Source organism: Coccinella septempunctata, chromosome 9 (assembly GCF_907165205.1).
Source record: "Coccinella septempunctata chromosome 9, icCocSept1.1, whole genome shotgun sequence".
Lineage (NCBI taxonomy): Eukaryota > Metazoa > Arthropoda > Insecta > Coleoptera > Coccinellidae > Coccinella > Coccinella septempunctata.
This window is the reverse complement of record NC_058197.1, coordinates 5,491,609-5,513,685: the sequence shown is the minus strand read 5'-3', so window position 1 is coordinate 5,513,685 and position 22,077 is coordinate 5,491,609. Positions and strand designations below refer to the sequence as shown.

At 35.8% G+C, this 22,077-nt stretch overlaps 3 protein-coding genes across 4 annotated transcripts; 2 read left to right on the top strand and 1 right to left on the bottom strand.

Moving 5' to 3' along the window:
* Positions 1-10,574: 10,574 nt before the first annotated feature.
* LOC123320761 lies at positions 10,575-14,046 on the bottom strand. Of its 2 annotated transcripts, XR_006538795.1 has the most exons (3): positions 13,896-14,046; positions 10,766-13,834; positions 10,575-10,704 (listed from the first exon to the last, which is right to left on the bottom strand). XR_006538795.1 is itself a non-coding variant. In XM_044908170.1 (2 exons), exon 2 carries the CDS (start codon positions 13,689-13,691, stop codon positions 11,166-11,168), a length of 2,526 nt encoding a protein of 841 aa, XP_044764105.1. In that variant the 5' UTR covers positions 13,692-13,834; positions 13,896-14,046; the 3' UTR covers positions 10,582-11,165. The 2 variants fall into 2 exon arrangements, 1 of the variants encoding a protein (XP_044764105.1); XM_044908170.1 differs by having other exon boundaries at positions 10,582-13,834.
* On the top strand, positions 13,945-18,506 carry LOC123321022. The gene is made up of 3 exons (XM_044908525.1): positions 13,945-13,988; positions 14,716-17,198; positions 17,260-18,506. Exons 1-2 carry the CDS (start codon positions 13,945-13,947, stop codon positions 16,796-16,798), a joined length of 2,127 nt encoding a protein of 708 aa, XP_044764460.1. The 3' UTR covers positions 16,799-17,198; positions 17,260-18,506.
* On the top strand, positions 17,403-20,485 carry LOC123321021. Its single transcript, XM_044908524.1, has 2 exons — positions 17,403-20,328; positions 20,390-20,485. The coding sequence occupies exon 1, from the start codon at positions 17,403-17,405 to the stop codon at positions 19,926-19,928; it is 2,526 nt and encodes an 841-aa protein (XP_044764459.1). The 3' UTR covers positions 19,929-20,328; positions 20,390-20,485.
* The last annotated feature ends 1,592 nt before the right edge of the window (positions 20,486-22,077 follow it).

Sequence of the window (22,077 nt, the reverse complement as noted above, 5' to 3'; positions counted from 1 at the left end):
AGGAACTGATCCACCATTAAGATCCATCTGAAGCAAAACTTACAACAGTTCGAAACTAATTGGCCAAACCTCTCGCATTACGATCTGGAACAAAAAGTCGATCAGGGAATTTTAGAGTCCTTCCACTCCAGTGATCCACTCCCGGAAGTTTGAACAAGTGAGGATGCATCTAATTAATCCTATTCGTGCATGAGCTCATGCTGACGATTTTAAAATCTTTGGTGATATAGGCTCTATTGAAGACTGCGTTTCCTGCAGCGTGCTTTGTGGACTCATTCTTGATTTGGTGTGGCAGAAATCAACTACCATTGAGCATTTTTGAGTGCAATGTCGCCACGTACACCAGGAAAAAGATTTATTTACTGTATAGTTATAGTCTTGATGGCAGCGTCCTGAGCAAAAAAACGGAGATAAAATATCTTGGCGTTGTTTTGATCAAAGTTTTACATTTGTTCCTCATGTAAATCATTTACTTGGTACGAGGCCAAGATTGTATGAATTCATCGTGCGTAATAGCAGATATTTTCTGATCCGGAAACCATGATTTTGCTGTTCAATACATTTGTGACGAGCAAACTGGAGTTTGGATGCATTGCTTGGAACCCAATATACGATTGCCATACACATCACAATGACATATATTCCGAGAGCTGGCGACGAAAATCGGAAAAAGATTTGTAATGGATCATAATTAAATATGAGTTAGTTTTGATGGTGTATATGAATCAGCACCCACGCTAAAAGGTCAGGTAGTGGAACATCTGACGGCGACGCTCTTTGATTTATATCAAATTACAATATCTGTACTTTAGGGTGACTGCTGACTGCCTCTCTTCTATTGATATGTGGTCTGAATATTTTATTCACAAATAATATATGATATTTGAGCAGTAAATGCAGTTTCAGCCAATACAATTCTTTTGAAACAACATCGTCAAGGCAGCAACTTATGTGGCGTACTGACACACCGCGTTTCACTAAAATGACATCTGACCACTTTTTCAAGTTTTCTGTTCTATGAACTAGTGACAATTTTCAATCATTACAAAATACTTGTAGAGTGTGTTGTAATTTCATATACCTACATCAAAGCGCGTCGCCGCTAGATGTTCCACTACCTGACCTTGAGAGTGGGTGCTGACTTATGTACACCCTCAATACTAAATCATATTAAATTATGCGCCAGTAAAAAACTTTTGCCGAATTTCGTTGCCAGCTCTCGGACTACTGGAGGCTGTTCAGAGAAGTTTTTTCGAGTAAGATCATGCTGTTTTGTTGAATAAATTCGGTGCAGTTAAGCTTGATGTCAGGAAGGGCGTTGTTTGTTTGAGGTTCCTTCATGGACCCTTGAATGGCACATCTACTCGCTAGAGTAGGATTTCATGTAGGACGCCCAAGTTCTAGACCCGTACGCTTGTTCAACCTTACTACGCCCAGAACAAATATATTGTTTCAGTCATCTGTGTATAATATGATTTGTTCTAAATTCAATCAGATCTCGCATCTCTGTGATATACACTTCGACAGACAGTCCTTATTAATTAATATATTACAAGGACACTACATATACACAAGAGTTTACATAATTTGTAGAACTTTTTAATTTTTGTGGTAATGTCACTTCTAATCCCATAGCACTCAGAATGCAAAAGGTTATGGCAAAAGTAGTAATGAACCCCACAATATCGCTCAATAAGCCAGACGGATAATTCACCGAAGGAGAACAGGAACGATCTTTCAGTTTTCCCAAAACAACCTTCACAGGTAATAAACCCATAACTAGAATCGATACAGCAATATAGACCAAGAATCCTCGTAAGGAAGATTGGGATATTTAAAAGACGATGTTTGGAGTGGTCAATGAACACCTTCAATCTATATAGATCACCAGAAGTGTAAAGAAAAATCCTAGAAGAGATTCGTCTTCATCTTCTGAAGAAAACCAGAAGCTGCTCAGAATGAGTCATATACACAGAAAATGGAGAAGGACAAAAGTTCCCTCCACACCAAAATGAGGACCCACAATCTTCAAGAACAATTGATTCAACATCGTTTCTATTGAAGACGATGAAGAAAGTAGTAGATAACAACATAAGAACATAGAATCTGGAGAATACACCAACTCACAAATGCCAGATGGCCTACAGGACGACCGATCAACAAAAACTGCTCTGTATGACCGTATGACTCTATAGCTGGTCCCTCGGGAACTAAAAGAAATGAAGAGGCAGATACACTTGCCTCTAGCAACAAGGGAAGTTGACGTTTATTCATCCAGTGGAATAAAAAATTTTCAATTCACAAGTGAAATGAGATGACATAAGCATAAGCGGATAACGCATCTTTCATGTCAATTCATAAATCCGATAATTCTCTGGAAAGTGTTATCGTTTGATTTCTAATTGAAGTGGAATAAAATTCACGTGAGTTATAATTTTTTTTCATTCGAAAAAATAGTAATGACAATATCAGTCAAAAGAACACCATAAGGCACTTCAATCGGACCTGCTATTGCTCTAGAGACAGAATCCAATTCTTCACCTAACAGACTTTCGGGATGACCTTGGAGCCTAGGAAGCTAAATCATCAGTTGTGCAAATACAACTTGGTTTACTTGTATACACAGTTGCCAGATTTAGGACGCAACATTATGCGTTGTGTGAAAGATGTATATTGACTGTATATCAGTTTTCATCATTTGAAGCGCCCCCGAAGCGGAATTTGCGTGAACTAAAAATATACTTTAGGTTTCATGAGAAGCACTTTACTGCGTCTGGAGATATGTTTTTCAACATAGAATAAATCTTCTATCCAAAGATGAATGAAATCTATAGTTGTTCCAAAGATAGCTCTCGACGTCCTTCACGATTTGCGACCACCCCTGTCGTTGAATCCCTCGAAATACCAGAGAAAACTTTGAAAAACAATGCTGCGTCCGGTATACGACGCAGTATTATTCAGGACGCAATAGTGTATGGCCCAAAGACAATGTATGGACGCAACATAGTATGCTGGATATATATATATATATATATATATATATATATATATATATATATATATATATATATATATATATATATATATATATATAATATATATATATATATATATATATATATATATATATATATATATATATATATATATAATATATATATATATATATATATATATATATATATATATGAACCCGTAGTTCGTTGTTACCTCCGTTAAGTTCATTGGGCGACCTGACCTCCGGGTGAAGGAGTTTTTTAATTGGAATAATTTTTGCTTATATATGTAGAGGGGAAGGTAAATAACAGGGGTACCTAAAGAGGGGAAAAGATTTTCATTGAAAAATTTTTCTTTAAACGAATCAGACCTTACTACCTCCGCATATATTTCTTATTAGTAGTGCGCTCTCACCTCCCGCAACGTTGTCAGATTTCAGGAGGACAGAAAGTAGGGCAGCTTGAATTCTACTCATATACAGCTGCTCTTCCGATTCATTCACACATACTGAAACCTGTAAATAGTTCGAGAACGATACGGATATTAATAAACTTCATACGCTAATAATTGATTGATAAGGATTCGGAGTAAATGAATTTGGACAGAAATTATTATCTTTTCTTCATGAATATCAACAGTTTTGAATAAGTATGCTATGTCTACGATACTTCGTCCGATAGGGGAGTTTAATACCGTATAGGTCCTAAAATGAATGATACATGACAATGAAATTTTTCGTTACATATGAGATTAATTCCAAAGACAATTTTACCGAATTTGTTCTGGTATGAAATAGTTATCTAAATTTTGGGCATTATATTCACGACATGAGGAACTCCATTGAAATGTTTTTCCCGAATGAATCAACAAAGATATACGTTTTACTTTCAGCTTCTATACTTCATTCACTTTCATTTTAGCACAGGATTGGCCATGGAAATTGAATACCTTTCACTCTGTATGGTACGAAAATGTTGGGTTAAGACGCTTGTCAAAACATTTTTGAGTTTTAAATAAATGCTACGTAGTCCGTTCTACGTGAGACTCTCAGTAATTACGTATTTCATCACAATGTCAAATCACTTCGGAAAATATTGCGTCGAAAATATGTAACGAACATAATTGACATTTATACAAACTGATTGAAGACATACCAAATCTATTTATTTACATGGAAAATAGAAGTAATCAGTAGCTTGAGGAGAGTAACTGTTGTTTATTTTCTTTGGCTGAAGGCTGAAGATTTTACATCAGTTGTAGAATTCAAAAAAATCAACCCGAGGATGAAATGCATTTGATGCAGTGTTAGCATTGAATTGAATACTCATAGGTGGTAGGGAATGGGTATCTCTTGAAGAAATGAACGGATAATTACGAGAATGTTGAATTCCTCAACAAAAATCATCTTGCGTGAATGGTAGTCAAAATAATTGAAAGAAGTTTGAAGCAACAGGAGCTTCACCTTCAAACAAAACAACTGCCTAGTATTCATGTCTGTTTATTTTCAGTACATTGATATAATAATAATAATTATACAGGGTGTGGCGTAATGAATGGATAATATGGATCCTGCGGGTAGAGTACTCTATGGGGGTTCAAATAAATATATTTTACGTTTGGCAAAAGTGCCTTGGTTTTCGAGATATTGGGGATTTTCGATGAATCACCCCAAATAATAATAATAACTGGATATTGACATTTTTCATCATAGCGGTTCAAAAGAAACTCCTTGATTTAATGGCATTTCTTAATTGCTCGAGGAGTCTTTTGAAATTTTTCAGTACACAGGGTGTTTCACAAGTAAACGGACAAACGAAAACCGTGAATAGAGGGCATTGAGCTCAGTTCAAAAACACCTCATATGTGTGTCTTAGGCATTCCGTTTCCGATATAGAGAGGAGTTTATTCAAATTTCCCTAATTTTTGTTCGGCCATAACTCCAAATATTTTAGTTGGATTCGGCTAAAAATTCATTATCCGCTTAAACTTCTAAGTTTCAATAAAACAGAACATTAAAAGTTGACGAACACAGGACCGGACTCATTGAGGATAAATTCAAATTTAAACTCATGCAAAACACTCTGTTTGTAGTTTTTCTCGTCATAATTTTGAATTTTTCAGGTATCTTCATTGATTTTCTCAAAATCAATGAAACTTTGGTATGCCTTTTCAGATTATTTCTAATGAATAATTGTTTGATCGTGAAATGTCTGGAAGAAACAGCGCTGCATATTGACTTTCACTTCACATTAATTAATGGGATGAATATGATCGCCAATCAACTGAGGAAATCTAAAAATGGAATTGGAAATGTTCAACTGAATTTTTTCGTTCTCAATATATGTCTTGCATTTGTTTTTGATATTTATAGCATATCTGGTTATTCAGATAAGTGATTAACAGTGATAATAAGCTTTATTATTGATAATAAACAAAAATAGAAAAAACTACCCTATCATGATCATGAAAATAATAATTATAATTCGATATCTTCCGAATGAATCGCTTTTTATGGACAACGTGGAACTGAAGTAATTTTCCGAACTGATTTTCACCTCATTTGGTCTTTTAGTGAAGGTAATGATTGGCACTTCGAATAAGTGTGATAAATGCACTTTCGAATTCTTTACTGATTCCGTTATAGTCATTATTGGATCTATGGAAATCTATGGATTGTTCTGGTCTTATTACAATTTGTTATTGAAACATTGATGATATTCATGCACCAGCAAAAGTATTTATCAGTATTTCAGGTCATTTTATTAGAAGGGTAGGACCACAATATTGGACTGCTAGATCTCCAGATCTGACACCCCGCGATTTCTTTCTTTGTTTTTATTCACACAACTAGTTGTCCATAGAAAAATAGATTCATTCTGAAGATCAAGTTTTAATTTTTAGTTTCAAGATAGCGTAGTTTTTCGATCCTTATTTGGGTATCATCAATTTTGAAACATTTTATCCTTGTGAAAGAGTATTTTGAAGACCGAATATGGTATAATTGTTGAACACATTCAACAGAATATTCTTCGAAAAAAAATCAATTAAGGATTTCTAAATACATTTTCATGAAGTGCTCTATTCCTTAGAGGCGTCTGACCAAAACAATTATTTCTAGAACATGATCAACAGGTGGGGCAACCCAAAAATCAATTCAATTTGAGACAATAATAATGCAGATAACAAAAAAGCTGAAATTATGATTAAAAAACTACATACACGGTGTTTTTATGAGTTTGAAGTTAAGTAAAGCCTCACTGAGCCCGGTCCAGATTTTTGTCGAATTTTAATGCTCTGTTTCAATGAAATTAACAACTCAAAGCTAATTATAAATTTTCAGTCGACTTGATCAGAATTTCAGGAGTTATAGCCAAACGGAAATTCGAGAAATTTCAAAAAACCCCGAAGAAACCTATATATAGGGTGCCCCAAAACTATTGAATCAAACGTCACACCACGATAGAGTAGATCAAATACTATCGAATGACACCAACATTAGTTGAGCGAAAATGTACCGTTTCTAAAAAAACCTAACCTAAAGTTGCCGATTTTCGAACTATTTTTTCAGTCACAAGGCCAATTTGTTATTAAGGATAGCGTTTTTCTCGCATATTATCACCCCTGTTTATTCTGAGTATTAAAAATCATGTAGAAAAAACAATTGTTTTAATTTACATTTACTTAGGTTATGGTTATCGATTAACTACGTAAAATAGTTTCAATTAGGGGAGATGAAACAATAATATTACTTCAATATAATTTAAAATCGATATCCTTTTTCACAAACTGGCCCTGTTATTAAGAAAAATAGTTCGAAAATCGGCAACTTTATGTATTTTAATAAAATTCTGATTATTTTGGAAACGGTACATTTTCGTCGAACTAATGTTGGTGTCATTCGATATTATTTGGTTTACTCTATCGTGGTGTGACGTTTGATTCACTAGTTTTGGAACACCTTGTATATGGTATGATTCTGAACTCAGCTCAATGCCCTCTATTCACGGTTTTCATTTGTCTGTTTACTCGTGAAACACCCTGTATACTCCTTGTACTCTGAAAATTTTAAAACGAATGCCCTCACCGTCATATGAAAATTCAAATTCTTCTTGTTGTAAGAACCGTTCATCCTTTCACCCAACGCCGACCCTAGTTACATGGCCCGTTGAAAACGAAATCGGCATCTGTTTACTGCAAAACACGTGTTCGCTGATATGAAGGGTTCAAAATTTTCTACCTGATTCGGGCTTTCTAAGAACGAATTGCTCAAGATGCCGAGTTCGAGTAACATTTCGTTTTGCGTGTTATATTGGATAAAATTGAATTTATTGCATGGATGATTCGAGAATTATTGATGTCCAGAATGCTCCAGAATGATGAAAATTTTCAGATTTCATTGAAATTCTTGCGAAAATTATCTCGTATATTTTCAAGTTTAGATTTTAATTCATTCAGAACTTTGAATTTCGGCAAATAATGATGTAAATGATATAGATAACAGTCAATCACATTTCCTTCAGCGCAGTTGTTGTTTTGAAGAAAAAGCAGTAGATTCTCGCAAAATCCGAAACTCTACATGTATAGCAGTTGTTCAGTTCGTCAGTTCGGGATTAAAGTTTATCCTAGATTGATTTTGACATTTCAGTTCAGTTCTGTCAGATTATCTAGGATCATCTTAAATCTCTGCCTCATCCTGAACTGAACAACCGGGCCTTATAGTAATAGCAACGTAGCATTCATTAAGTCGGTATATTATTGGAATAATACTAATTTTTTATAGCGGAGAATAGTGGTTTTCAGCCTCGGTAGGTATTCACGAAATTCATTTTATTATGTTTTTTTAAGGTGAATCGGCCCGAAATCTTGGATCCCCCTACCTGCTAGTTTCGTATACTTCTATGACAATAGCATAATAACTCAAATTTCAACATTTTCACAGAAATTTTTGAATTTAAGGGAGAGACACATTGAAAAAATCGATAGCAATTTACCGCCTAAACTACGAGCTTGCCGAAGTTGAAACTGGTAACAATCTACTCAGTGCTTCATAATATGTATAGTTTTATGACTCAGTGTTTTTTAGAACCTGTTAAAAAAATTAAAAACTGTAAACTCGTCATCGCCTTCCAAAGGCTGTATCTTGGAAGGTCTGTCGATTTGGAAAATTTACAGGAAATACCCCCGCTTATTTTCATTAAGGAATCATCTCCCTTATTCCTTCGCATTTGTTTACAGATATCCTGTATATAGCTAAATTTTATCTGTGTACTTTTTTATTTTAGATAGTAGAAGTTAATCAATCATCTGTATCTCAATCATATGTATCCGAGTATGTATCTATATTATTAACTTCATTTTGAAGATTCATTATATCTTGACAAAAATATGGTTGCAATTTCAAAATATGTTGACTCGAGGCCTTCCAAAGACTTCAATATTGTTTATTTTTTCCCTTACACCCTGTATGATCTATCGAGAAATGCAAATCTGTTTTGGCGAATTCTTCATAAAATCTTACTTGTTTCGATATAATTGGTAATTTTCTTTATGATACATCACTGAAATATTTATACCAGAGAGATGCTACAAGCTCTTAAAATTTTTGTGAAAATCCAATATTTAAACAAAATCGATAATAAAAGAGATGTTTCTGAGCAAAGGATTCCTCAAAATCTTTGAGAAATCTGATTCAAGAAAAATATAAAGAGCGTTCCATTTGAAATAACACAATGTCAAACATTCGGTTTAGCCGACGTTGTTCATTTCTGTGATATTGTGAAATTTGTAGCATTTTTTTCTCCTGATTCTGAAATAAAAATTTTCGGATTGGCTCATTGTCCTTGAATATTCATCACCATTAACATCTGAATTTCCTTATCCAAAAAATGTTTCTCTCTGAACAGGTTATTTTATTATATGCAATGATACAATACTGATTATTCGTTATACTAATAGGTAGTATTATCTATATGGATCATTTCCATAGAGAGAAGAAATATCATTATGGACTAGACTCAAATCGATTCGTTTTCAGATAGGTAATGAAATAGTTCGCCAAATTCAGAATTATAGTGTAAGCTTGAGATGAAAGAAGTTCAGCGGATGCATAGATATACGCACGATGAAATATAAACAGTCATAATCCCATTCGAGAGAGCCAAGATTGGTTCTCTTTCACGTGATTCTTTCCCCTACAAAGGAATGCGATAAAAAATCGTTGAGATATGCCGCCTGGCTTGCAATAATGGAGGAGAAAACGCGCTGCGCCTCTCATTACTTAATTCCTCCGTATACTGATATTCCGCCTGTCTACATCTGCTTGCACAGTACAACGTTGCCATTTTCGGAGGTGCAAACGAGCAAAGAGTCTTTCAGAGTAATTCTCCGATATACAGCTCAGCACACTAGCGCCAGTGATATACACTCGAACTAAAAGATTGTTCAGTACATAAAGGGGGTGCGTTGTGACCTCAAAACGATTTTTTGATATGTTGGTCCCTGAAGCCTCCTGAATCTAACAAGCTAAAAAACAAGGCAAAACGTTGTCACCTCCGATTTCAGAGGTGACATCGATATATATGAGGTGGGAGCGTTAAACGAGTCACTATTTTGGAGGTGATATTAACACTTTATAACTATATATATATATATATAATATATATATATATATATATATATATAATATATATATATATATATATATATATATATATATATATATATATATATATACAAATATATATACAAATTTTACACGTAATTGTGGGGTTGAGTTCATCTTCCCGGATTTTACCATCAAGAGAAGATATTCCGACTAGTATGGTGAGACTACTCGTCTTATTATGTTGACGGTGCCCAATATTACGGCTTTCTGCATCCAAGTTACAGTGTTGGGAGGTAGTTGTAGTTCCTCTAGGTGCGAGACAGTTTTCTTCAGCACAAGACCATTAACACTAATCACCAGAGGTACTATCCAGACTTTTTTTAGATTCCACATGCTCTTGATCTGCTGAGCTAGTGCCTCGTATTTATTGATCTTTTCTCCATATACCTTCGTCATATTATAGTCCTGGGGAACCGCAAAATCTATAATGGTGACTGTTTTTCCATTTTTGTCCCAAAACACCATATCAGGCCGGTTGTGTTCGACTCCTATGTCAGTTCTTATTGTAAAGTCCCAATAAACTTTTGTGTGCTCATTCTCCAGGATTGGTTGTGGAGTATACAGGTGGTGCTGGGTGAAGTGTTGCAGAAGCTGTTTATTGAGGCAAAGCAGTTGGTGGACAACCTTCCCCATATTGTCATGACGAGATAGGTACCTGGTGCCTGCCATCACAGAGCATGCCGCTGATAAGTGCTGAACCGTTTCTTCTGCATTATCGCATAGTCGACATTTCGTGCTATCCACTTGTTTTTTCATTATATGGAAGGTGTAATTTCTTGTAGGAACTACCTGGTCCTGAATGGCAAATACTGTTCCTTCCGTCTGAGGGAACAGGTATCCTTGAGTGAGATAATTATTGGATGCATCTTTATCTATGCCCTATATATATATATATATATATATATATATATATATAGAGGGAAATATTTGTCGGTTATGTAAGTAGAGTCTTGGTATTTATTGGGAAAGCGACAATGGTAAGTAAAACTCTTTTTCCTTCAGCTTAAGCTTTCGAGACTTTATTTATCTCTTCTTCAGAAGCACTATAAAACATAGAGGAGTTAGTATTTGTAGGCATAGTATTTGAAAAATATAATTACTTACAGGATTTGAGGTTGTACCTGGGTTGTTTTCATTGTAATTACAAATCAGGATGATCATAATTGCATATTGTATCTTAAGATTGATAGAATTCAGGTAAGAAATCCTTGAACGTCGGTGTTTCATTAGAGGTTAGATCTTAGATTCGATAGGTTATGAGTGACATGAGACCACAGACGCACAGGGAAATCATTGGTGACTTGATGACAAGTCGACTCTTCTTCTTTGTGTTAGGTAGTTGTTAGGAATGTCTTACATTAAACAATGACAAATAACAATCTGAGTGGATTTTTTGTTCTCTTTTTGTTAGAATTAGTTCAGAGCATTTTTTTGATTTTATTTTAATTTTTTATTCTTTATTATTAGGTGACAACAGGTATATTAAAAGGCCGTGGGGAAACTACTAGGTTCTTCTATCCGTATCTGTATCCATCTGTATGGGGTTTCTGTTTCTGGACATTTTGTCTATCTCGACTAGGTTCGCATAAATTGCGCTGAGGTTATCAATGTCTTTTTTGTGGTTGATTGCGTTAGGTTCTTGGGTTATCCTGATCATCTCTATAAATTTTCTCTTCCAACTGTTAGTTTCTGTATCTAGGATCTCTAAGTCAGAAAATTTCATGTGGTGTCCAGTCGTGTTTTCGTGTTGAGCTAGTGCGCAGGCTTGGATGTTCCTTCTAGAATCACTCTTGTGTGATGTGATCCTTTTATTCATCGTTCTCTTCGTTTCTCCGATGTATACTCCGCTGCAATTGTTGCACGGTATCTTGTAGACAACGTTGGGTCTTCTCTCTTTGGGTGTTGTATCTTTGAGTTTACTGTACAGGTATTTAGATGTTTTTACATTGTATTTTGCTATGAAGGTATTGTCGTCGCTCAATAGTTTTGTTATCTTGTGTGTTAATCCTTCTATATGGGGTAGTATTATTATCTTTTTTCTGTTTTGATTTTCTTCTCTTGGTGGTTCTCTTGGTGGTCGCTCGTTATTTGTATTTTCCATTTGTTGTTCATGCATGTGATGGTTGGGGGTGTTGAAGACTAATCTTCTTACCAAGGATCTGGGGTAACCATTCTGTTCCATCAACTCTGCCAAGGTCTTCAGGTTTTTGTCAAGGTATGTCGGGTGTGAGATCGTTGTGATCCTGGTCTTCAGGTTTAGGATAAGGTTAATCTTCATTTTCATCGGGTGGTATGAGGTGTAATGTATATATCTGCCTGAAGCTGTTGTCTTTCTGTGCCAATCGGTTTTAATTGTTTCATCTTCTCTGATCACTTTTGTGTCCAAGAATGGAACACAGTTATTGGATTCTTCTTCAATGGTAAATTGAATCTTTGGATGGAAACTGTTGAAAACGTTGAGGATCTCATCTTGTTTTCCTTCGGGTATCATGAGGATGAGGTCGTCGACGTATTTTTTGCAAAAAGGTATTATGAACGTCAACTGGGGTATACACTCATCTAGAAGTTCATCTATGACATAGTCAGCTATTATTTGTGATAATTTTGAGCCCATTGGTGTACCTATGCACTGCCTGTAGAATTTTCCATCAAATGCAAAATATATTGAACTAAACACTAACTCGATCAGCTCCATAAATTCTTTCTTTGGAATTTGACACTGTTGTTCTATTCTTTGCCAGTTATATTCGATGGCCTTTTTTGTTGTTTCGATCGTAATATTGGTGAAAAGTGATACGACGTCTAGGCTTACAATCCTATAACCTGGTGGTACTTTGAAATTGTTAATAGACTGTGTGAAGTCGAATGAGTCCTTAATGTAGTATGTATTGTTGAAATTGTATGCTCTATAGAGAATATCTTTCAGGAATTGTGATATCCTGGTTGTTGGGCTGCCAATCGATGAAATAATTGGTCTCAGGGATAGCTCAGGTTTGTGAATTTTGACTAAGCCATAATATTTGGGGCATAAGCCGTCGTAGGTCATCAACTCTTTTGCTTCTTCAGGGGTGATGTAGTTCTTTTGTTTCAACTCGCTGACTTTCTTGTTTAATTTTTGTTCGATTGTACTCGTAGGATCTTTAGAAATTTGCTGGTAGTACTCTTGGTCTCCGAGTTGTTGGTTTGCTAGGTTTATGTATTTTTCTTTCTCCATCAGTACGGTAACTCCACCCTTGTCTGATTGAGTGACTATGATGTCTGGGTGTTCTCTAAGAAAGCGTTTTGTTGAATTTTCCAATCGAGTAATGTAGGGTAATCCTGTGGATTTCGATTGTTGTAGGTGGTTTGTGATAACGTTGGTTACTTTGGCTCTTATGATGTTGCACTCGTTATTGTTCCTGCTGGTGTTGTAGGTTTCTACTGTTGCTAGAAGTTCGATAATTGGTATGTCCCTGATTTGTGGTACAAGTGAGAACTTCGGACCCAAAGACAAAAAGGTTTTTACTTCACTGGGTAGTTGGAGTCCGGTGAGATTCTTCAACCATTTATCTTGTGTCACAATGGTCTTTCTCTGTGTACTTTCTAGGCTTTCAAATTTTCTCCTGTTGGCTTCCTTATTGCGATGGAAAGCTCTATTAACTTTACTAGTGGTTTTTCTCTTGAATTCGTTCCAAGTGTGCTCAGATAAAATGTCTGAAATTGAATTATCCAGCACAGATTGTCTACTATCCAAGAATCTCAAGTTTTTTATAGTAATATCGATCTGAAATGTGAGTATTTTACGTCCTAACTTGCTGTTGAATTCTTTGACCTGTTGTCCGGTTCGGGCATCCTTGAATTCTATCATAGAGTCCAGTCTTTTGATGCAACCTTGTAGGTGTGTGGGGGTGATCATCTGTTCTCTGCAGCGTAAAAGAAAGATCCTCCTGTTTTTCAAATTAGAAATTTTGTGTAGGTTGTTGTTATATTCCTTTAGGTTCACTACTAGCTGTTGGCCGTGGATATTCCTCATGTCTTCAAAGAAACCCATTCTGTAGTTAGATATAGAGGGAAATATTTGTCGGTTATGTAAGTAGAGTCTTGGTATTTATTGGGAAAGCGACAATGGTAAGTAAAACTCTTTTTCCTTCAGCTTAAGCTTTCGAGACTTTATTTATCTCTTCTTCAGAAGCACTATAAAACATAGAGGAGTTAGTATTTGTAGGCATAGTATTTGAAAAATATAATTACTTACAGGATTTGAGGTTGTACCTGGGTTGTTTTCATTGTAATTACAAATCAGGATGATCATAATTGCATATTGTATCTTAAGATTGATAGAATTCAGGTAAGAAATCCTTGAACGTCGGTGTTTCATTAGAGGTTAGATCTTAGATTCGATAGGTTATGAGTGACATGAGACCACAGACGCACAGGGAAATCATTGGTGACTTGATGACAAGTCGACTCTTCTTCTTTGTGTTAGGTAGTTGTTAGGAATGTCTTACATTAAACAATGACAAATAACAATCTGAGTGGATTTTTTGTTCTCTTTTTGTTAGAATTAGTTCAGAGCATTTTTTTGATTTTATTTTAATTTTTTATTCTTTATTATTAGGTGACAACAGGTATATTAAAAGGCCGTGGGGAAACTACTAGGTTCTTCTATCCGTATCTGTATCCATCTGTATGGGGTTTCTGTTTCTGGACATTTTGTCTATCTCGACTAGGTTCGCATAAATTGCGCTGAGGTTATCAATGTCTTTTTTGTGGTTGATTGCGTTAGGTTCTTGGGTTATCCTGATCATCTCTATAAATTTTCTCTTCCAACTGTTAGTTTCTGTATCTAGGATCTCTAAGTCAGAAAATTTCATGTGGTGTCCAGTCGTGTTTTCGTGTTGAGCTAGTGCGCAGGCTTGGATGTTCCTTCTAGAATCACTCTTGTGTGATGTGATCCTTTTATTCATCGTTCTCTTCGTTTCTCCGATGTATACTCCGCTGCAATTGTTGCACGGTATCTTGTAGACAACGTTGGGTCTTCTCTCTTTGGGTGTTGTATCTTGTATATTTGAAAGCCTAGAAAGTACACAGAGAAAGACCATTGTGACACAAGATAAATGGTTGAAGAATCTCACCGGACTCCAACTACCCAGTGAAGTAAAAACCTTTTTGTCTTTGGGTCCGAAGTTCTCACTTGTACCACAAATCAGGGACATACCAATTATCGAACTTCTAGCAACAGTAGAAACCTACAACACCAGCAGGAACAATAACGAGTGCAACATCATAAGAGCCAAAGTAACCAACGTTATCACAAACCACCTACAACAATCGAAATCCACAGGATTACCCTACATTACTCGATTGGAAAATTCAACAAAACGCTTTCTTAGAGAACACCCAGACATCATAGTCACTCAATCAGACAAGGGTGGAGTTACCGTACTGATGGAGAAAGAAAAATACATAAACCTAGCAAACCAACAACTCGGAGACCAAGAGTACTACCAGCAAATTTCTAAAGATCCTACGAGTACAATCGAACAAAAATTAAACAAGAAAGTCAGCGAGTTGAAACAAAAGAACTACATCACCCCTGAAGAAGCAAAAGAGTTGATGACCTACGACGGCTTATGCCCCAAATATTATGGCTTAGTCAAAATTCACAAACCTGAGCTATCCCTGAGACCAATTATTTCATCGATTGGCAGCCCAACAACCAGGATATCACAATTCCTGAAATATATTCTCTATAGAGCATACAATTTCAACAATACATACTACATTAAGGACTCATTCGACTTCACACAGTCTATTAACAATTTCAAAGTACCACCAGGTTATAGGATTGTAAGCCTAGACGTCGTATCACTTTTCACCAATATTACGATCGAAACAACAAAAAAGGCCATCGAATATAACTGGCAAAGAATAGAACAACAGTGTCAAATTCCAAAGAAAGAATTTATGGAGCTGATCGAGTTAGTGTTTAGTTCAATATATTTTGCATTTGATGGAAAATTCTACAGGCAGTGCATAGGTACACCAATGGGCTCAAAATTATCACAAATAATAGCTGACTATGTCATAGATGAACTTCTAGATGAGTGTATACCCCAGTTGACGTTCATAATACCTTTTTGCAAAAAATACGTCGACGACCTCATCCTCATGATACCCGAAGGAAAACAAGATGAGATCCTCAACGTTTTCAACAGTTTCCATCCAAAGATTCAATTTACCATTGAAGAAGAATCCAATAACTGTGTTCCATTCTTGGACACAAAAGTGATCAGAGAAGATGAAACAATTAAAACCGATTGGCACAGAAAGACAACAGCTTCAGGCAGATATATACATTACACCTCATACCACCCGATGAAAATGAAGATTAACCTTATCCTAAACCTGAAGACCAGGATCACAACGATCTCACACCCGACATACCTTGACAAAAACCTGAAGACCTTGGCAGAGTTGATGGAACAGAATGGTTACCCCAGATCCTTGGTAAGAAGATTAGTCTTCAACACCCCCAACCATCACATGCATGAACAACAAATGGAAAATACAAATAACGAGCGACCACCAAGAGAACCACCAAGAGAAGAAAATCAAAACAGAAAAAAGATAATAATACTACCCCATATAGAAGGATTAACACACAAGATAACAAAACTATTGAGCGACGACAATACCTTCATAGCAAAATACAATGTAAAAACATCTAAATACCTGTACAGTAAACTCAAAGATACAACACCCAAAGAGAGAAGACCCAACGTTGTCTACAAGATACCGTGCAACAATTGCAGCGGAGTATACATCGGAGAAACGAAGAGAACGATGAATAAAAGGATCACATCACACAAGAGTGATTCTAGAAGGAACATCCAAGCCTGCGCACTAGCTCAACACGAAAACACGACTGGACACCACATGAAATTTTCTGACTTAGAGATCCTAGATACAGAAACTAACAGTTGGAAGAGAAAATTTATAGAGATGATCAGGATAACCCAAGAACCTAACGCAATCAACCACAAAAAAGACATTGATAACCTCAGCGCAATTTATGCGAACCTAGTCGAGATAGACAAAATGTCCAGAAACAGAAACCCCATACAGATGGATACAGATACGGATAGAAGAACCTAGTAGTTTCCCCACGGCCTTTTAATATACCTGTTGTCACCTAATAATAAAGAATAAAAAATTAAAATAAAATCAAAAAAATGCTCTGAACTAATTCTAACAAAAAGAGAACAAAAAATCCACTCAGATTGTTATTTGTCATTGTTTAATGTAAGACATTCCTAACAACTACCTAACACAAAGAAGAAGAGTCGACTTGTCATCAAGTCACCAATGATTTCCCTGTGCGTCTGTGGTCTCATGTCACTCATAACCTATCGAATCTAAGATCTAACCTCTAATGAAACACCGACGTTCAAGGATTTCTTACCTGAATTCTATCAATCTTAAGATACAATATGCAATTATGATCATCCTGATTTGTAATTACAATGAAAACAACCCAGGTACAACCTCAAATCCTGTAAGTAATTATATTTTTCAAATACTATGCCTACAAATACTAACTCCTCTATGTTTTATAGTGCTTCTGAAGAAGAGATAAATAAAGTCTCGAAAGCTTAAGCTGAAGGAAAAAGAGTTTTACTTACCATTGTCGCTTTCCCAATAAATACCAAGACTCTACTTACATAACCGACAAATATTTCCCTCTATATCTAACTACAGAATGGGTTTCTTTGAAGACATGAGGAATATCCACGGCCAACAGCTAGTAGTGAACCTAAAGGAATATAACAACAACCTACACAAAATTTCTAATTTGAAAAACAGGAGGATCTTTCTTTTACGCTGCAGAGAACAGATGATCACCCCCACACACCTACAAGGTTGCATCAAAAGACTGGACTCTATGATAGAATTCAAGGATGCCCGAACCGGACAACAGGTCAAAGAATTCAACAGCAAGTTAGGACGTAAAATACTCACATTTCAGATCGATATTACTATAAAAAACTTGAGATTCTTGGATAGTAGACAATCTGTGCTGGATAATTCAATTTCAGACATTTTATCTGAGCACACTTGGAACGAATTCAAGAGAAAAACCACTAGTAAAGTTAATAGAGCTTTCCATCGCAATAAGGAAGCCAACAGGAGAAAATTTGAAAGCCTAGAAAGTACACAGAGAAAGACCATTGTGACACAAGATAAATGGTTGAAGAATCTCACCGGACTCCAACTACCCAGTGAAGTAAAAACCTTTTTGTCTTTGGGTCCGAAGTTCTCACTTGTACCACAAATCAGGGACATACCAATTATCGAACTTCTAGCAACAGTAGAAACCTACAACACCAGCAGGAACAATAACGAGTGCAACATCATAAGAGCCAAAGTAACCAACGTTATCACAAACCACCTACAACAATCGAAATCCACAGGATTACCCTACATTACTCGATTGGAAAATTCAACAAAACGCTTTCTTAGAGAACACCCAGACATCATAGTCACTCAATCAGACAAGGGTGGAGTTACCGTACTGATGGAGAAAGAAAAATACATAAACCTAGCAAACCAACAACTCGGAGACCAAGAGTACTACCAGCAAATTTCTAAAGATCCTACGAGTACAATCGAACAAAAATTAAACAAGAAAGTCAGCGAGTTGAAACAAAAGAACTACATCACCCCTGAAGAAGCAAAAGAGTTGATGACCTACGACGGCTTATGCCCCAAATATTATGGCTTAGTCAAAATTCACAAACCTGAGCTATCCCTGAGACCAATTATTTCATCGATTGGCAGCCCAACAACCAGGATATCACAATTCCTGAAATATATTCTCTATAGAGCATACAATTTCAACAATACATACTACATTAAGGACTCATTCGACTTCACACAGTCTATTAACAATTTCAAAGTACCACCAGGTTATAGGATTGTAAGCCTAGACGTCGTATCACTTTTCACCAATATTACGATCGAAACAACAAAAAAGGCCATCGAATATAACTGGCAAAGAATAGAACAACAGTGTCAAATTCCAAAGAAAGAATTTATGGAGCTGATCGAGTTAGTGTTTAGTTCAATATATTTTGCATTTGATGGAAAATTCTACAGGCAGTGCATAGGTACACCAATGGGCTCAAAATTATCACAAATAATAGCTGACTATGTCATAGATGAACTTCTAGATGAGTGTATACCCCAGTTGACGTTCATAATACCTTTTTGCAAAAAATACGTCGACGACCTCATCCTCATGATACCCGAAGGAAAACAAGATGAGATCCTCAACGTTTTCAACAGTTTCCATCCAAAGATTCAATTTACCATTGAAGAAGAATCCAATAACTGTGTTCCATTCTTGGACACAAAAGTGATCAGAGAAGATGAAACAATTAAAACCGATTGGCACAGAAAGACAACAGCTTCAGGCAGATATATACATTACACCTCATACCACCCGATGAAAATGAAGATTAACCTTATCCTAAACCTGAAGACCAGGATCACAACGATCTCACACCCGACATACCTTGACAAAAACCTGAAGACCTTGGCAGAGTTGATGGAACAGAATGGTTACCCCAGATCCTTGGTAAGAAGATTAGTCTTCAACACCCCCAACCATCACATGCATGAACAACAAATGGAAAATACAAATAACGAGCGACCACCAAGAGAACCACCAAGAGAAGAAAATCAAAACAGAAAAAAGATAATAATACTACCCCATATAGAAGGATTAACACACAAGATAACAAAACTATTGAGCGACGACAATACCTTCATAGCAAAATACAATGTAAAAACATCTAAATACCTGTACAGTAAACTCAAAGATACAACACCCAAAGAGAGAAGACCCAACGTTGTCTACAAGATACCGTGCAACAATTGCAGCGGAGTATACATCGGAGAAACGAAGAGAACGATGAATAAAAGGATCACATCACACAAGAGTGATTCTAGAAGGAACATCCAAGCCTGCGCACTAGCTCAACACGAAAACACGACTGGACACCACATGAAATTTTCTGACTTAGAGATCCTAGATACAGAAACTAACAGTTGGAAGAGAAAATTTATAGAGATGATCAGGATAACCCAAGAACCTAACGCAATCAACCACAAAAAAGACATTGATAACCTCAGCGCAATTTATGCGAACCTAGTCGAGATAGACAAAATGTCCAGAAACAGAAACCCCATACAGATGGATACAGATACGGATAGAAGAACCTAGTAGTTTCCCCACGGCCTTTTAATATACCTGTTGTCACCTAATAATAAAGAATAAAAAATTAAAATAAAATCAAAAAAATGCTCTGAACTAATTCTAACAAAAAGAGAACAAAAAATCCACTCAGATTGTTATTTGTCATTGTTTAATGTAAGACATTCCTAACAACTACCTAACACAAAGAAGAAGAGTCGACTTGTCATCAAGTCACCAATGATTTCCCTGTGCGTCTGTGGTCTCATGTCACTCATAACCTATCGAATCTAAGATCTAACCTCTAATGAAACACCGACGTTCAAGGATTTCTTACCTGAATTCTATCAATCTTAAGATACAATATGCAATTATGATCATCCTGATTTGTAATTACAATGAAAACAACCCAGGTACAACCTCAAATCCTGTAAGTAATTATATTTTTCAAATACTATGCCTACAAATACTAACTCCTCTATGTTTTATAGTGCTTCTGAAGAAGAGATAAATAAAGTCTCGAAAGCTTAAGCTGAAGGAAAAAGAGTTTTACTTACCATTGTCGCTTTCCCAATAAATACCAAGACTATATATATATATATATATATATATATATTTACATCTCCGAACATTATGGCTTCAGACCATAGACCAACCATTATGGCGTCACCTAGAAAGAGACGACCTATGTTCGGTTTGATTCGTGTATATTCAACCGAAACGACCAATTATACTCCCTGTCTACGAAGAATAGCGTACGATGAAAAATGAATATACGAATTTTCAACATCTGGCGTATGTTATGGCTTCAGTATAGGTTCATAACATTGTGGCGTCAAATATACGCTTTTTGTACAAAAAGATAACATTACGGACTCATGTAAGTGGCGTTTAATTCCCTCACAGCGTTGCCAGAGAGATTGCTATTCCGACAATTATGAGGTAGATTTTACAGCTTCGTTTCCAGTTCGAATTGAATATTCACGTGTCTAGTTGAGTTCGTTATCCATCTGGTCAGGATCGCGATCTTATCCATTTTAAAAATGGACCAGAAAGAATCCTCTAGTACTTCAGTATAAAAATCTATGGTTACTGGAATATAGAATCGAATTTTTGAACTTTTTCTACTTTGTTATCCAAAATAATTAATTTTGTGAAAACTACTCGACCTGAAATATTCAACTGATATTTTTTCGAAAGCCGGTGCTGATCATTTTATGAAAAAATTATCTACTTAAAATACCTATAAAGTTTGCATAATACAACTATTCTGGAGTGTAAATGGAAAAAGCTGCTAGATAAATGATTTCGATAAAAAGCAAACAAAATCTGAGTTTAAATTCAGTTCTGAATTAATAGGAATATTTTCGGTATGAGATAAGCATATTTCTGCTGATTTATTTTCTTAAGAGTCCATTTTCACAGTTTTCGTGTCGTATGTATTAATGTACCGGATATGAAAAACACTGTATGTAAAAACTCGAAAGTGCGTTTTTATGAAGATTCAAGATTAAAGAGATTTCTTTGTGGATATTCATGATTTGTCCACATCCATAATTCGTTCTGATTTTTTCAAAGCCATAAGTTTTTGAAATATGAAGTGTGCTTTTTATTTGTGCCCGATATACTAACGGCCGTTTTCAATAAACGTATATCCATTGTTTCAGCTACTGAAGATAGGCAATACATCTGATTTCGTTTCTATGATCTATCTGTAGATATTTTTTAGAATGGTTACCAATGGTTACTAATCGTTAGTAAGTGAAACGATGGATAAATAGTTTTATCGAAAACGGCCGTTAGTTTCCTACAACTAGTTTACGATAGTTCAATCAGAGGAAAGACCCATCTCATGGAATTTGACTGTTTCGTCTGAAAGATAGTAGGTACTGCTGATGACAGTTTTGTTCCAATTTCTACTCTATTCAACTGTCTACCAAGTGAGATGTCGGAAATACTCGAATTGTATATGGAATTGAATCGAAACAATTATAACCTCTCGTTGTCAACCAAATCACATTAGGTTATTTCAGTGAGAATTCAATATACCGAAACGCATCTGATCAATTTTTTCATTGTGATGGCAATATAATATACCCATGCAAGCTTCAACCCATGAACCCAGAAATTCATGCACCGTGTGAATCTTTTTATCTGCACAAGAAAATTTACTATTTTT

Bases quoted from the DNA above. Each gene is read 5' to 3' on its own strand.
- LOC123320761 (XM_044908170.1), bottom strand. From the start codon at position 13,691: ATGGGTTTCTTTGAAGACATGAGGAATATCCACGGCCAACAGCTAGTA.
- LOC123321022 (XM_044908525.1), top strand. From the start codon at position 13,945: ATGATCATAATTGCATATTGTATCTTAAGATTGATAGAATTCAG. The intron at 13,989-14,715 runs GTAAGAAATCCT...TATATTTGAAAG, and splicing joins TTAAGATTGATAGAATTCAG to CCTAGAAAGTACACAGAGAA.
- LOC123321021 (XM_044908524.1), top strand. From the start codon at position 17,403: ATGGGTTTCTTTGAAGACATGAGGAATATCCACGGCCAACAGCTAGTA.